Source organism: Engraulis encrasicolus, chromosome 21, assembly GCF_034702125.1.
Source record: "Engraulis encrasicolus isolate BLACKSEA-1 chromosome 21, IST_EnEncr_1.0, whole genome shotgun sequence".
Lineage (NCBI taxonomy): Eukaryota > Metazoa > Chordata > Actinopteri > Clupeiformes > Engraulidae > Engraulis > Engraulis encrasicolus.
In genome coordinates, this window is record NC_085877.1 from 39,835,651 (window position 1) to 39,850,650 (window position 15,000).

At 45.2% G+C, this 15,000-nt stretch overlaps 1 protein-coding gene across 1 annotated transcript in view; it reads left to right on the forward strand.

The window, feature by feature from the left end:
• The first annotated feature begins 5,244 nt into the window (after positions 1–5,244).
• Positions 5,245–15,000, forward strand: part of epoa (erythropoietin a) — a 23,499-nt gene continuing 13,743 nt past the window's right edge. Inside the window, exons 1-2 of the mRNA XM_063187510.1 lie at positions 5,245–5,423; positions 14,170–14,300. Coding sequence (XP_063043580.1) covers positions 5,408–5,423; positions 14,170–14,300 — 147 coding nt within the window. The 5' untranslated portion in view covers positions 5,245–5,407. The remainder of the gene's footprint in view (positions 5,424–14,169; positions 14,301–15,000) is intronic.

Here is a 15,000-nt window from a genome sequence, read left to right on the forward strand (position 1 = left end):
TGGCTCTGCCAAATACTGTAGGGCTCCACTAATACTGGGCCCTTCTCAAAACCTAGGACAGTGTCCTTCCAAGTGTATCAGCCTAACTAGTCACACCCAGTGATTGGATACTCTTTATTGGTCACACCCAGTGATTGGATATTCTGTAGAGTTCACCAAAGAGTATCCAATCTTTGGGCGTGACTAATTACGGTAGGCTGATACACTTGGAAGGACACTGTCCTAGGTTTTGAGAAAGACCCACTGTTTTCAGGCCGACTAGAACGGTGTCGGTGAACAACCGTATCTCACTCATTTCGTGAAGTATTCACGAAAAAAATAAATACATTTTCATGGTGCATTCACGTTATTGCCCGCCTTTCGTAAAGTCTTCACGAAAATAATAGATTAATTTTCACGCTGCCTATTCACTTGAATTGCCCGACTGTTGCCTAGCGACCCACTAGTTTGATGCCCTTTCGGTAGCCTACCGTCACATGGTAATCAAACATTTCAAACAAGCAATTTAGGGTTAGGTTTAGGGTCAAGGTTAGGGTTAAGGTTAGGGTTAGGGTTAGGTTTAGGGTTAAGTAGGGTTAAGGTTAGGGTTAGGTTTAGGTTTAGGGGACATAAGGCTTAAGTACCGAAAGGGCGTCGAATTAGTGAGTCCCGAGTGTATCAGCAGTGTTCTGTCAGCACCCCCTCCCCGCCCCTGCAGACGTTTGGATAACCATAGCAGCAGTGGGGCAATTCAAGTGAATAGGCAGCGTGAAAATTAATCTATTATTTTCGTGAAGACTTTACGAAAGGCGGGCAATAACGTGAATGCACCACGAAAATTAATCTATTATTTTCGTGAATACTTCACGAAATGAGTGAGATAGGGCTCCGGTGAGGGTGAGGGTGCCAGTGCCTGCACTAAAGTGCTTACCTGCGAACCACCCAGACTTTTTCCGCAAGTGACTGTGTTACCCGGATGCGAGTTTGCGAAACACAGGACGATATTGCGCCCAACCGCGTTTGGCGTCTCCGATTGGCTACAACGGCTCCCTTGTTCCTCCCCTCTGATGGCTTTCGGTTGACAGCAAGAATGTCAACTCTCGCTCAAAGCAGGCTTGCAGAACATTCGTGTAGCCTAAGCCTACAAACAATTTGGCCGATCTCTTGAAACAGACACTAAAAGTAGGGTAACAAACAAAAAGTAGGCTACCCAAACCATTTACGATGTAGTTGGCCTACACAAATTTCGTGTCCTATTTCATTTTAGCGTGGTTTGGCATGGCCTATCTCTTGAAACAGATGTGCCAAGTCAAACAAACGTAGCCATATGCCTAGTGTATCCAACGATGCAGAGCTCCAGTATTTGATTTCATTTTTATTTACATAGCCTAATAAATGAAAGCGTCAGCTAAATGCAATGTAATGTAGCCTAATGTAGCCTAATCCTAACTGCATAAACTCCTGTGTTTATACAAATGCCGTATCATGTCATTTTATTATGGTTTGGCTCATCTCTTGAAACAGATGACACTAAAAGCATAAACAAAAGCAGGCCTAGCCAACGATGCAATACAAATGACGTTTCTTACAATTTAATTTTATTCACATTAGCCAAAAACCTCGAGGTGATCTGGTAAGTTGTCCACCGAGTCCGTGGCACATGTGGTAGCAAATGTAGGATTTACTTTCCATTTATTATGACGGTAAATCCATCTGGTGGTCATATTAGGAACTGCATTCTGCATATCGATTCATCCCCACGTCATAGGCCTACTTTGATAAGGTCTGTAATGAAACACTGAAATTGCGGTGATAGTTTTCTGTTGTCTAAGTACCTCAGTTTTAACCAACTTTGCCTGTGACCTGACAAAAAATAGGTGGTGTCATGGCTACATGTCAAAATGAAATTAAATAGAAAATGTATTAAATAGTAGGCTAGGCTATTTGGAACAAACATCAGATTTCAAGGAGTGAAACTGCTACAGTGGCAAATCAACACAATGATGAAAGACAAGGCATATTGGATTGGGTTTAAACAAACTACATTTTGTGATTTTACATTTTCCTTGGTTTGCATGTAGACTATTTAAACAAACTACATTTTGTGATTTTACATTTTCCTTGGTTTGCATGTTTTTAAACTGACCACATTGTTTGATTTTACATTTTCGTTGGTTTGCATGTTTTTAAACTGACTGCATTTTATGATTTTACATTTTCGTTGTTTTGCATACTTATTAATTTTTGGTGTGGTTTGCTGTCACACTGGCTCATGTTGCTGTGCATCATGTTGCATTGTTTATCATGGTTTGTTTTGCTGTGCTGCTTGATTTTACATTTGCATGCTTAGATTTGATCTGGGTGATTGGAGTGTGCTGTCCTCATTATGCTCTCTGCCTGCTTGCCTCGTCTATTTGGCACTGCAGCAGTTTCACTCCTAGAAATCTGATGTATACCTTGTTCCATATACTAATTAATACATTTTCATAAACACAGGAGTTTATGCAGGTAGGATTAGGCTACATTACATTTGGCTGACGCTTTCATTTATTAGGCTATGTAAATAAAAATGAAATCAAATACTGGAGCTCACTGCATCGTTGGGTAGGCTATGGCTACGTTTGTTTGACTTGGCACATCTGTTTCAAGAGATATGCCAAACCACGCTAAAATGAAATACGACACGGCATTTGTGTAGGCCTACTGCATCGTAAATGGTTTGGGTAGCCTACTTTTTGTTTGTTACCCTACTTTTAGTGTCTGTTTCAAGATATGGGCCAAAGTGAGATGGGCCAAATTAGGCCTATTTGTAGGCTACACGAATGTTCTGCAAGCCTGCTTTGAGCGAGAGTTGACATTCTTGCTGTCAACCGAAAGCCATCAGAGGGGAGGAACAAGGGAGCCGTTGTAGCCAATCGGAGACGCCAAACGCGGTTGGGCGCAATATCGTCCTATGTTTCGCAAACTCGCTACCCGGATGAACCTGCTGGCGTCCACGTTGTCGTAACAGTTCGCGAAGAAAAAGCAAGCATTTTTCGGTTAGCACTGAGAACCTGCGGCTCGCGAACATTAAAATCTGCGGCGTGAACATGGCGGGCAGTTCGTGAATAGGTGCGGGAACGGGCACCGGCACGGTTCTCAGTCAGCCTGAATGTGCCATAAGATTCCAAAATGTCACCCCGATCAGACAGGAACAGCACCTGCACGCACCTACATACAGCCATTGATTCTGCAGAAGTGATCCATGGTCATGAGTATCGGCCACGCCTGCTTTTTTTCTCACAAAAAAAGTGTCCATACTATAAATTGCTATGTGTTCCCCCATGCCTATGTAAAAGTCTGCTGTATTGTCCAAGGGTACTGCTAGACAGGGCAGGATTAATGCACAGGCTACACTATATATGGCTGCAGCCAAGGGGCCCCAGGGAGGCCCCGATTGGCCAAAAGTGAAAATTGGCAGATTTGAGACCAGATGCAATATTGAAAAATGTATCTGTTGTGTTCATTGGGGGGGGGGGGGTTGTGTGTGTGGGGGGGGGTGTTGGGGGTTTCACAGCAACCTTTTCACATTGAGGATGTGAAATGTTTGCACTTTGTAAATAGCACGGCACCATTAAAACCCCACTTTTTTGGGGGCATCTCTTTTTAGCTAGCTTCAGTCTCCCTGATTTTGATTTACTCATCATCAGGGTGCATCTGAACAGCTAAGTGAAAGTGAACAACCAAACTGCATTCATGCCTCATCCGTGCAAGGGGACAGGCCCAAACAGCACCCTAAGGGAGCAGTGCAGCGTTAATGCACAGGGTACCTCAATCATGGAGGACGATGGGGGAGAGCACTGGTTAATTACTCCCACTGAGAGAGAGAGAGAGAGGGGGGGGGGGGGGATGAGTGTGTGCGTAAGGAAGTTTGAAAAAGCTCCCATGGCTTTGTGGACATCACACTTTCCTAAAGATGCAGAACAAACAGTCTTTCACCACTCTCCTTGCCTAACTGTCAACGTTATCAGGATGTGCAGCTCCCTGACGTCGTTTGTAAGTAATGTTTTTCATCTCAGTTTCCCTTTACATCAGTGGCCTCGATCCTCTCTTGGTAACTTCCTAAGAACTATTACGCACAAGTCACTTTGATTATGTTGTCGACATCACATCCCCATTCATTAAGGACTACTCTTGGGAACAATGTGAACACGTGCGCTCGTCATCTAGCGACTGTAATTTCGTGGGTAAAATCCCCGCCATAGGACTAACTAATCACAGCAGTAGATTAATCCGAGAACTTTGTTGCACAAAAGTTACGTTTGCTGGAAGCTACAAGGGAGTCTGTTGGGACTTCCACTCTGCCGTCATGCAGACGCGCCTCCAGAGATGCTGAGGGGGCTTTGTCATCCTCCTTGTCCCACTTTGTGTAAATAGACCCCTCGCTTGAAAGCAAGCTGTCAGCTGGCGTCTTCAGTGAGGGTGGAGGTACCGAAGCGCCAAGACAGTAGCATACAAACTTCAGAGGCGCATTGAAATCTGGATCAGACCCAGACTCCTGTGTCCTGGGATAGACCATTCCTCACACAGCTTTGCAAACCCCTCCCGGTTTTAATTATGAAAAAAGTTAAATATTTACACGGCCATGGTGTCAGAATTGGATGATGCTAGTGCCAAATGATAGAGATAAGAGAGGTCACCAATAGAATTGACTTGGAAGGAAGTTGCAAGCGTTTCAAAGGGATTATTTACATGCGGCGGCTCTTGTTTGAAAACACATATTATTTTGATGACAATGAAAGAATAACAAGGAAGCAGCCCGGATAATCCCCTCCAGACAATGAGATTTTATTTTCATCACCGTTGAGGGGGGAAAAAAAATCAAAGAAACACCTACCGGATAAGTGCAAACCGGCGACAAATCCATAAAAGAGCTTCGGTGGCAAATTAATGGACATTGACGGGGCCGATGCGCGAGACGGCGAGGCAAGGCTGAGGGACTATGAGGATTCGGTTATGGAGATACCCAGTGAGTACACGCGCAATCGCCGCCACCGTTTCTTTTTTCTTTTCGCAGGGGTCGCGTGAGGCTCTCCCGCCTCAACCTCAGATGACTTTTAGCGTTCCGACTCTCCACCCTGCAGGTTCATAGACGCGCCTCGCTATCTGCCGCACATCTGCCTTATCACTTCGTTTGAGTGGAAGTAAATAGAGATTTTGAGGCTTGCCAAGAAGCGTGATGTAAAGCAGGATAATTGTGTACTCTGGTGCTGATAGTTACCGGGAACTCGGGATACGATGTAGTTTACGCGCAACAGGAGCAGGCAGGCTCGGAGGCGCACGAGGCATTCGACGCACCTGAACCTGAACTGATCAGCATTATGGTTCGTCAGAAAAAAGTCAACATGGTTTTTCAGCTGTTCTTTAGAGATGCCACGAACGTTTTCGAATGTTTCGCAGTTTTGGTAAGTTTGACTGCCTACAAGGAGACGACTTTTTCCTCGAAGTAGAACTGTACTTTCAAATATGTAAACCATAACCAGCATACAACCATATATCTAGGCGATGTATCTATTGTGAATTGTACCTTTTATCTATGGGTATACTACTCGTTTTATTTGCGATTATAATTGACAAGACATTTGGATCCTGTTTTCTGTGAACCTGGCTAGTGCTGATCTATTTGGAGACGTTTACTAATATATATTCTATGCTTGGCATTTGCTGTTCTCTAGTGATGATGTGTTGTAATCTCTTGTTGTATTATGCGTGCTTCATACATGTTTGATGATCTCAATTACATCATAAAATGTAAAACGACTGCGCCTCAGTTTTAAAACAGTTTTAAAATCTACAAGGCGCAAAACACGTGGTAAAGTCTACACGGGGAGCGCACCAACACTTCAGGGTGTCGTGGAGAGCAAAGGTGTAGGTTTGGCTTGGGAAGTGGTGGGGGCATTTCAATGGCAAATTGCCCGGGTATGCTTTCTTTGCATTATATCTGTGAAATGATTGGGACAAGCTAGGTTTATCTCAAAAGTGGTATGGACATGTACCCACCATCCACATCTAAAATCACAATCATGGTGGAGAGACCAGCGCGCGTCCTATCCAGCTGCCACGAGCGGCACTTTTACGCGCTGATTCAGTCCGAGACTTATCAGCGCACGAGGTTCATTCAAGGGCAGCCGACCTTATACAGAATGCAATACCTACCTCTCGTGTCGTGAACTTGTTGTATGTTGTTATAACGCGGTATGGTCTCTAATTCTTAGAATTGCTGAGTAAACTGTTACGCTTAAAATATCTGTTAGTAAGATTTAGCGATGCAGACTGGATCCCTGAAGGGTGCGCATAGTGTATTTTGTGGCATTGCTCCAGACTTGGCAAATTGTATTAATTGAGAACATGGTTGATGTTTTTCTGATTGGACGAGAAGCGTTCTTCTCCCGTCGTAATCGAACCGTGACATTGCATTTTGACAACAACAGAAAGCATGACAGAAAAAAATACCCCATTGTGTGAAATGGAATATGTGCTGTGTCAGTTTGAACAGGCGTATGCTGATTGTGCTTTTTTTTTTTTTTTTTTTTTTTTAAATCTCGGATTGGCGGAAATTCCCATTGTAACTCCATTTCAGGGAAACAAAAAGCTTGGTCATATGTACACAGGATACAACATCTCTTCTGAACAGGCACAAGTTTATGAACTATGATGAAGCAACTGATAAAACGTTTAGTCATGGTTAGTCATGTGCGCATATGGAGGTGTGTGTGTGTGCGCTTGTGCCTGTGTGTGTGTGTGTGTGTGTGTGTGTGTGTGTGTGTGTGCGTGCGTGTGCGAGTGTGTGTAAGAGAGGGGATGAGTGGTTTCTACAACACGTCATTGCTGCATATCTTCAATGAAATGCATTCAAGATACCATGTGTTTTGACAGAAAAAAAAAGCACAGATTCCAAACCACTGGTTTCTTCTTCATTCGTGATGCGTTTAGAAAGAGGTAGGCCTACTATCTTTTCTGGGCTCATTGGAAGAAAGCCTCTTGGCTGAGTGACATAGGGTCTTCCTCAAAACCTAGGACAGTGTCCCTCCAACTGTATCAGCCTAATTAGTCACGCCCAGTGATTGGATACTTTTTGGTGAACTCTACAGAATATCCAATCACTGGGTGTGACTAATTAGACTGATACACTTGGAAGGACACTGTCCTAGGCTTTGAGAAGGGCCCAATCACTACTGTGTGACTGAGCAGCCATCATGAGTGTAGTAGTTTATCGAGTCAGCAGCATTCGAGGTGGAATGGCAAATAGAAGTGAGATGTTGGCTCCTTGTCAGTCCATTTTTTTGTTATTCTTGGCAAGGATATGCACCTGCCATCCCACATACTGAACACAGAGCAAACACACACCCACCCACACACACACACACACACACACACACACACAAACACACTCACAGGCCCACCGACAGGGGGTGGCGGTTGTTGTTGGCAAAGGGGTCGGTTGTCACACACACACACACACACAGGGTGGCAGACACACTGTCGGATGTGAGAGGCACGTGGCGGGCCTTGGCAGCTCAGTGCTACCTGGCTGTCCCACTGGGGTCTGTGAACCCATGGACCCGTGCTCCATTCAGCTTAAGAGGCGCAAGACATTGTGCCAATGTGGCAGGAGTCAGTCACGTATGCCAATATGGCAGCCAGCAGGCACAGGCCTAGTGGACCACGAACCCCTGCTTGGCAATCACTGTCCTAAGAGTCAGAGGGTGTCAGACTTGTAGCCCAAAGGTTGCTGGTTCGACTCCCGACCCGCCAGGTTGGTGTGTGTGTGTGTGTGTGAGTGGGGGGGGGGTAATTAACCAGTGCTCTACCCCATCGTCCTCCATGACTGAGGTATCCTGAGCATGGTATCGTACCGCCACACAGCTCCCCTGATGCACCATGGCGGGCTGCCCCCTTGTACGGCTGAGGCATGAAGGCAGTTTCATTGTTTGCACTTGTGTGCTATAGAGTGCTGTGTCACAATGACAATGGGAGTTGGAGTTTCCCAGTTGGGCTTTCATTTAATTTCTACCAGTTGCAAAGGGTCCGCTATTAGCAGCTAAATAACAGGTGGTGATTATCGGGCAAAGGATGGGGGGAGAGAGAGAGAGAGAGAGAGAGAGAGAGAGAGAGAAAGAGAGAGAGAGAGAGAGAGAGAGAGAGAGAGAGAGAGAGAGGAGAGAGAGAGAGAGAGAGAGAGAGAGAGAGAGAAAACTAAGTGAGAACTTATACCAGAGATTCTTTAAGTATATAGAGATATGCCAATGTAATAGGTTGCTATGGGCACCTAACAAGACCAGGTTCCGGTCTGCCTACCGGAAACAATGGGCCAACGGAACCTCTCTCTCTCTACTCTCTCTGCTTATACGGTATACTACTCTACTCTATGCTTTGACAACACATTTACCTTATCTTGTCATACCAATTAAAACCAATGTGTTGAATTAAATTAAATGTAGAGAATTGGATTGAGAGAATTGAGAAACATGCTTTGAGAAGAAGCCCTCTCTCCAATGAGGTGTTATTAGACCAGCGTGTGACATCTGACGTCTGTGGGGAGTCCGTGAGGGTCTTGTGACATGGCTCCAAGTTCATTGTGGTTGTTTTCCGCTGGAGGCCAGCGATGGAAAGAGGCAGGATTAGGGCTTCAAGTGGCATTCTTTTATGACCTTCTTGTAACCTAACTCTACCTCCGGAGAGGTTGTGCACTCTGTGAAACGTGGTGCCGTTCAGGAGTGCTGAAAAGCTTTCGCTGGGCCCTGGACAAAGTAATCCGAAAGGCGCTCCTTTCGCAGCAATACACATAATGTACTGAGAGCCCAATTCTTATGCCCGGGACAACTGACCCATTTGCCCCCCCCCCCCGTCAGGTCAGCTACCCTGGTGGCATTCCAATATCCTTCTCGAAACCTGCTGCAGAGAAGGTTGTGCACTCTGCCAGGGCCGCTGACAGCTTATCACTGGGCCCAGGACAAAGTCATCTTAAAGGGCCCCTTACCCAATACATTAAATCCAATGGGGACCTGGGCTCCCCATCTCCCTGGGCCCGGGACAACAGACCCCTTTGTCCCCCCTCTGTCAGATTCCCTGGTGGCATTCCAATAACCTTCTCCAAACCTGCTACAGAGAAGGTTGTAGACACGGTAACTGTTGATCTGGCAACAGTAGGGGGCTACGTGCCTGTCATTCGTCCAGGTTGCCATGGAGATGGGGACTCAGGCTGCCAGATCAGCAGCACTCGCTAAGCATCCTCTCCAGAGTGGCATTAGTGACAATGCAATTGGCTCTGGACACCCTTCTTTTTTATCCACCTAGATTTTTTTTAAGTGTGGCTGTTTGACACTGTGATGTGAGAATGACAAAGCAACTCTCTGACGCTGGAGTCTGTACCCTGGAGAGGACAGTACAAATTCAATTCAACACTTATGGAGTATACTCTGGGACCAAATATACTTTTATCATTATTTGATTTATCATTACTATTGCAGAGCATTGAATGACTTTGGCAACTGGTGGTGCCCATGTGCACCTGTGCATGACTGAGTGAATATGAGGCATGCATTTTAAAACACTTGCTTGCTTGAGTTGTGTAGAGTAGCGCTATGTAAATGCAGTCGATTCACCATGTAATTGAAAAAAGAGTTGAAATTCTGGTTTCAGCATGTTCATGTAAAACCATGTATTGCTTTTTCTGGCTTTCTACATGCCTACATGATTATTGACAATTATGGGGAGTACAATATGAGCACATGCATCCTCAAAGTTTTGCCATACAAGATGTCTGGATCTATGGAGAGCTTTTGGGCTGCTATTCCGATCAAGCAAATCAATATTTGCCTTCCCCTGGTTAGCATGCATATTGCAAGCCAGATGCAGTTGCAACGATTGCGTGCATGATTTAGTTTGATGTACTGTACATAGGCCGACAGAACTACTTGCTTTGTTTGCTTACACTTACAGTGTTTGCTTACAACTTGCAATATCAGCTTGCGAGTAAATGCAGATGCTATGATGGTTTGCCAACTTCTTGCCACTGGGCATCAGTTATACTTCTATATAAAAGGCTTTTGTCTCAAAGAGACCAAGCCTATAAATTAATAACTATGTCAATGATTGTGTCCCTCGCTTAGCCTTGGTCCCATGGTTAGATACGCCAGAGGGCGTAGCATCCAGCTGTCTTAGATGGGGAGGATTTAGGGGGTGTAAAACCCCATGTAAAAGTGTGTGACTTGCGTTTGCGTCACGATGCTTAGAGGCAATGTGTTTAGTATTGGTATGCCGGTTGGTATGTCGCCCACGGTCAATCCAAGCCTGGGAGATCCCATGCTGCTTTGCACAATCGTTCCAATCTGAAAGACAGCATGGATTCTATCCCTCAGCGAGGGTACCAGAGCCTGGTCCCTGTCTCTCTCCAGTCAGAGAGCAGGGAGGCGTGGGAAGACGATTACTGCACTTTGTTTGAATAGATACAACTGACTGACACAACTGGCTATGGCTTCCTTTGCCAAATGATGCACATTCGTAATGCCCAATAAACAGCAGTCGTCAATCGCAAACCACACACACACACACACACACACACCCTACAGTATTTACAGTAGGCAGGTCTCCAGACCTGATCTCACTTGTGACTAGGTCTGTTGATAACCAGGCAAGGTCAACCCAAGGTCAGCAATAATAATCCTTTCCTAGAATCAAGTCCCTCTGCTGAGGGCTGGCTGACGCAGACCAGGCAGAAAACATGCACGAGAGATGAGGCATAAAGAGGAAAAAAAGAGAGAAAAGACAGGAATGTACAGTAGAGTCAGACAGAGACAGACTTTGGCATCTCTGCGTTTGTCAGACGAGGTGCCGCAGGGGTTATCTGTTTTGTATGCACGGCGACTTATTTTGGGTTAAGGTCAAATCCCGCCGAACATATCACACACAGACACACACACACACCCTTATCCATCAAGGTCAGAGGTATTGGCACCGAATAAGTCATGTGACCTCCAGCTATGATGACTCTTCTGGAAGTCTAGAGGAGTGCTTTTAGTGGCACTTCTTCTCTGCAGGACACTGACACAGCTTCGCTGCTGCTTCAGAGATCTACATCTTGCAGAGAGACAGCGTCCTGTTGCTGTGGCCACACAGATAAACTGTGAACAAAGCCAAAGTAGTAATCACTCAAGATAATGGAAAAAAGGAGGCGCACACAAGGCTTGTGTGAAAAAGTGTATTGAAGCCGAAAATTCAGCACAGGTGGTAGAGGAGCCATTCGGCAACCAGAAGGTTGCAGGTTCGAGCCCTGCTCTGCCTAAACCCCATCGATGTGTCCTTGAGCAAGATACAGTACTTAGCCCCAACTTCTTCCTGTTGACAGGGTGGTAACCCTACGTGGCAGCCATTGCCGTCCCCCACCCCTGTCGGTGGGCCTGTGTGTGTGTGTGTGTGAGTGTGTCAGAGAGAGGAGAAGGAGGAGGAGGAGGAGGAGGGGGGGAAGGGGGGGTAGAACATGAGAGCAGGGCATAGGCAAACAGAATTTGAATGTCAAGGGAAATAGAACGCTAAACCAGAGAGAGTAGAGAGAGAGAGGTTCCATTGGCCCATTGTTTCCGGGTTCTATTATTGCAAGGGGGAGGGGGGGGGGATCCCCCTTTAGGCAGACCTAGGCAGACCTAAGGACTGTTCTATTCAATGCTAGGAGCATTATGACACGTCCTTTTAGGCAGACCGGAACCTGGTAACATTAGGTGCCCATAGCAACCTATTATGTTGGCATATCTCTATATACTTAAAGAATCTCTGGCTAAACTTTACATTGACAAGGATTATTCGTGCACATTCAATATACAGCATATGTATGTAACTGAGGTGTTCCCTCGATGTACGCCTCCTCGGGGCCTCGAACTCGCCACCTCCAAATCAACGCATCGTTTCGAGTATGGGAGGCACAGCACGATACTGCTGAGCTAAAGGACTAGCCCGATAGCCCAACGCTACCGTTACTGTGCTGAGGCTTCGGGAGGGAGCCTTACTAGCGTTCCACCGCACACTCTGCTACTTGGCCTCCGTTACATGTACGGTAAATACAATACATCAGCTGTACTCAATCAGACGCACAATGCTACTCTAGGCCTATGTTTATAGATGCCAATTTATATTTTTTGTCTTTATTTCCGACAGGATAGTGGAGGATAGACAGGACACAAGTGGGGAGAGAGAGAGACGGGGAAGGATCGGCAAATGACCCGGGCCGGAATCTAACCCGAGTCGCCAGTGCCCAAACCATAGAGCTTGAAAGTCCCGCCCCTTAGTTCCGCATTTCACGGGACCTAAGCTGACCATCTAACAGCATGGTAGCGAGTAAATATCCTCTGATCTCAGTCATTATATGCGCTGGGCTACAAATATGCCGTTTAAGAGGATATATAAAGATTTTTCATGCAGAAGTATCAATGTTTTGTTCCGAGGCCGTCTGCATGAAAAATGTGAGGAAACACAGCTTTCTAAAAAGTTTGGGGGTTCGTAAGAAAAACTAAACAAAAATATCAGAAACAACATATGTGGAGCTCGTGGCACAACTCGAATGAGATCGAAATATCATTTTAATACCGCCATTGGATTACATGCTACGATTTTCGGCTAAAAACGCCGTTGAGGTCCCATGAAATCGGGGAAAGTGACGTCACTTTCAAGCTCTATTAGGCCACAGCAGGGAGAGAGATGCCAATTTCAGAATGCGTGAGAAAGAATGTTGGTGCTTACCTGGGCTAACACGCACATTTTCTGGACTCGTCCCTGCATGGGTGTGTGTGTGTGGTAAAGATCGGCATCATATGATAAGAGGTCAGGTGACTGCATCTGTCTTTGGGATGTCTCAGAAGGGGGCCTGAGCATATATTACTTGCCCGCCATCAGCCTGAAGGATCTTTGATCGCGGCCGGTGATTACAGTGGTCGCCTGTTTTGTATGCAGTGTGTATTATTATGGGATTAACACGCAATTGCTTCCTCTCAGACCACTGGCCATGATTATTTTTTAAAGTTTTGGAGAAGATTTATTTATTTATTTTTTTACCTGGGTGGTGTAAAGGTGCCGTGAGGAGGAGATTATCAGGCATATAGTCCAGATGTATTAATGCCTAGTCATTTTTATATTATATTACATTATATTATATTATATTATATTATATTATATTATATTATATTATATTATATTATATTATATTATATTACATTATATTATATTATATTATATTATATTATATTATATTATGTTAAATTATATTATGTTATATTATATTATATTATATTATATTATATTATATTATATTATATTATATTATATTATATTATATGATATTATATTGAATGGATAGTGTGTGGGACAGAGTGCTACTACTGTGCTATTACACTATTTGTGTAATTGCACACTTGTGTCAGTGTTATGTTTCAGTGCATATGGCGTATTAATTAGGCTCTAAAACATAGTGCCCGAAGCAGACAAGTGCACTATCTGAGACACAGCATATGTGTAAAAAAAACCCCCAAAAAACACTTAATGCACTTAATGCTGTTTTTCAACAAAGCAAATGTGTTGACAGCTGGCTTATTCTTGCCGTGTCTTTTCCAAGTATGGCTGTTAACTTTAGACTGTTTTGCAGCTAAGAGTATATACGCTTGTCACCTCTAACCCGCATTGCAGGGATCTAAGAAAAATCAATCTTTTTCTACACAAGAGGTAAAGGTTTAAATACAGGTAGGTGACGTGTATTTGGTAGCGTGCCATCAGGCCAAGGGGTTTATTCCTGAGCACAACTTGTCGATTAGCCGAGGGAATTCCATGCTGCGTTGCGGAATCGTTCCGATCTGAAAGACAGCCTCACAGAGGGAGCCAATCAGAGAGCAGGGAGGGGTGGAAAGGCTTAGTTGTAGATTGTTTGAATAAATACAACTGACACGATTGGCTATGGGCTATATATACGTATATGCCAAATGATACGTTCGTAACGCCCAAGAAACATCCATGGGCAAACCACACTTTTCCTATGAGAAATTGCATAGGTAGCCTAGACCAATGATCTCTGTTTACTGTGCTGCTGATGGTATTGGAGTAATTGCTCTCTCTCTCTCTCTCTCTCTCTCTCTCTCTCTCTCTCTCTCTCTCTCTCTCTCTCTCCCTCAGGACTGTGTGCTGTGCTGCTGATGGTATTGGAGTGCATCAGTCCGGGTCTGCCTTCTCCGCTGTGGCCCATCTGTGACCTGCGCGCCCTCGACCACTTCATCAAGAAGGCACAGGAGGCCGAGGTAGCCATGGTGAGGAGCACGCACGCACACACATGTACACAATACATACATGCAGGCAGGCAGGCACACAAACGCACACACACGCAGGTAGGCAGGCATGCAGGCATGCAGGCAGGCACACAAACGCACACACACACACGCAGGCAGGCACGCATGAAAACATGCACGCACTCGCACATGCACACACACAAACACATGTACCCACGCACACAGGCAAGCCGGCAGGTAGGAACGCAGGCACACACACGCACGCAGGCGCGCGCACACAAACACACAAACACACACACACACACACACACATGCATGCACACGCACGCATGCACACACACAGGCCCGTCGACAGTTGCCCAATTCTAGGGGGGTAACAGAATGTAGACCCCATGGTCAAAGCTGTCACACATTGTATTCATTTGTGTCTTCATACCAAAGAAAGTGGATCTAACAAGAAGCGACACTCAGGTCTTTTATGGGAAACCGTCAATAGAGGGCGTTTTGAGTCAGTTTTGAGTCAAATCCGCCATTCTGGAATCACGTACGCCACTGTGTTATGACCAGTAGCCATAGCAACGTTCTTTGGCCATAGGAAAGACTGCGGATCTAATGCTAAAGTTAGCACAATATGGCTAGCTACTTTGGCAACTTTAGCCTTATAGATACTCAAGTTCTGCACTGATTGTGTTGAAAAAAACACATGAGATGGTATAAGCAT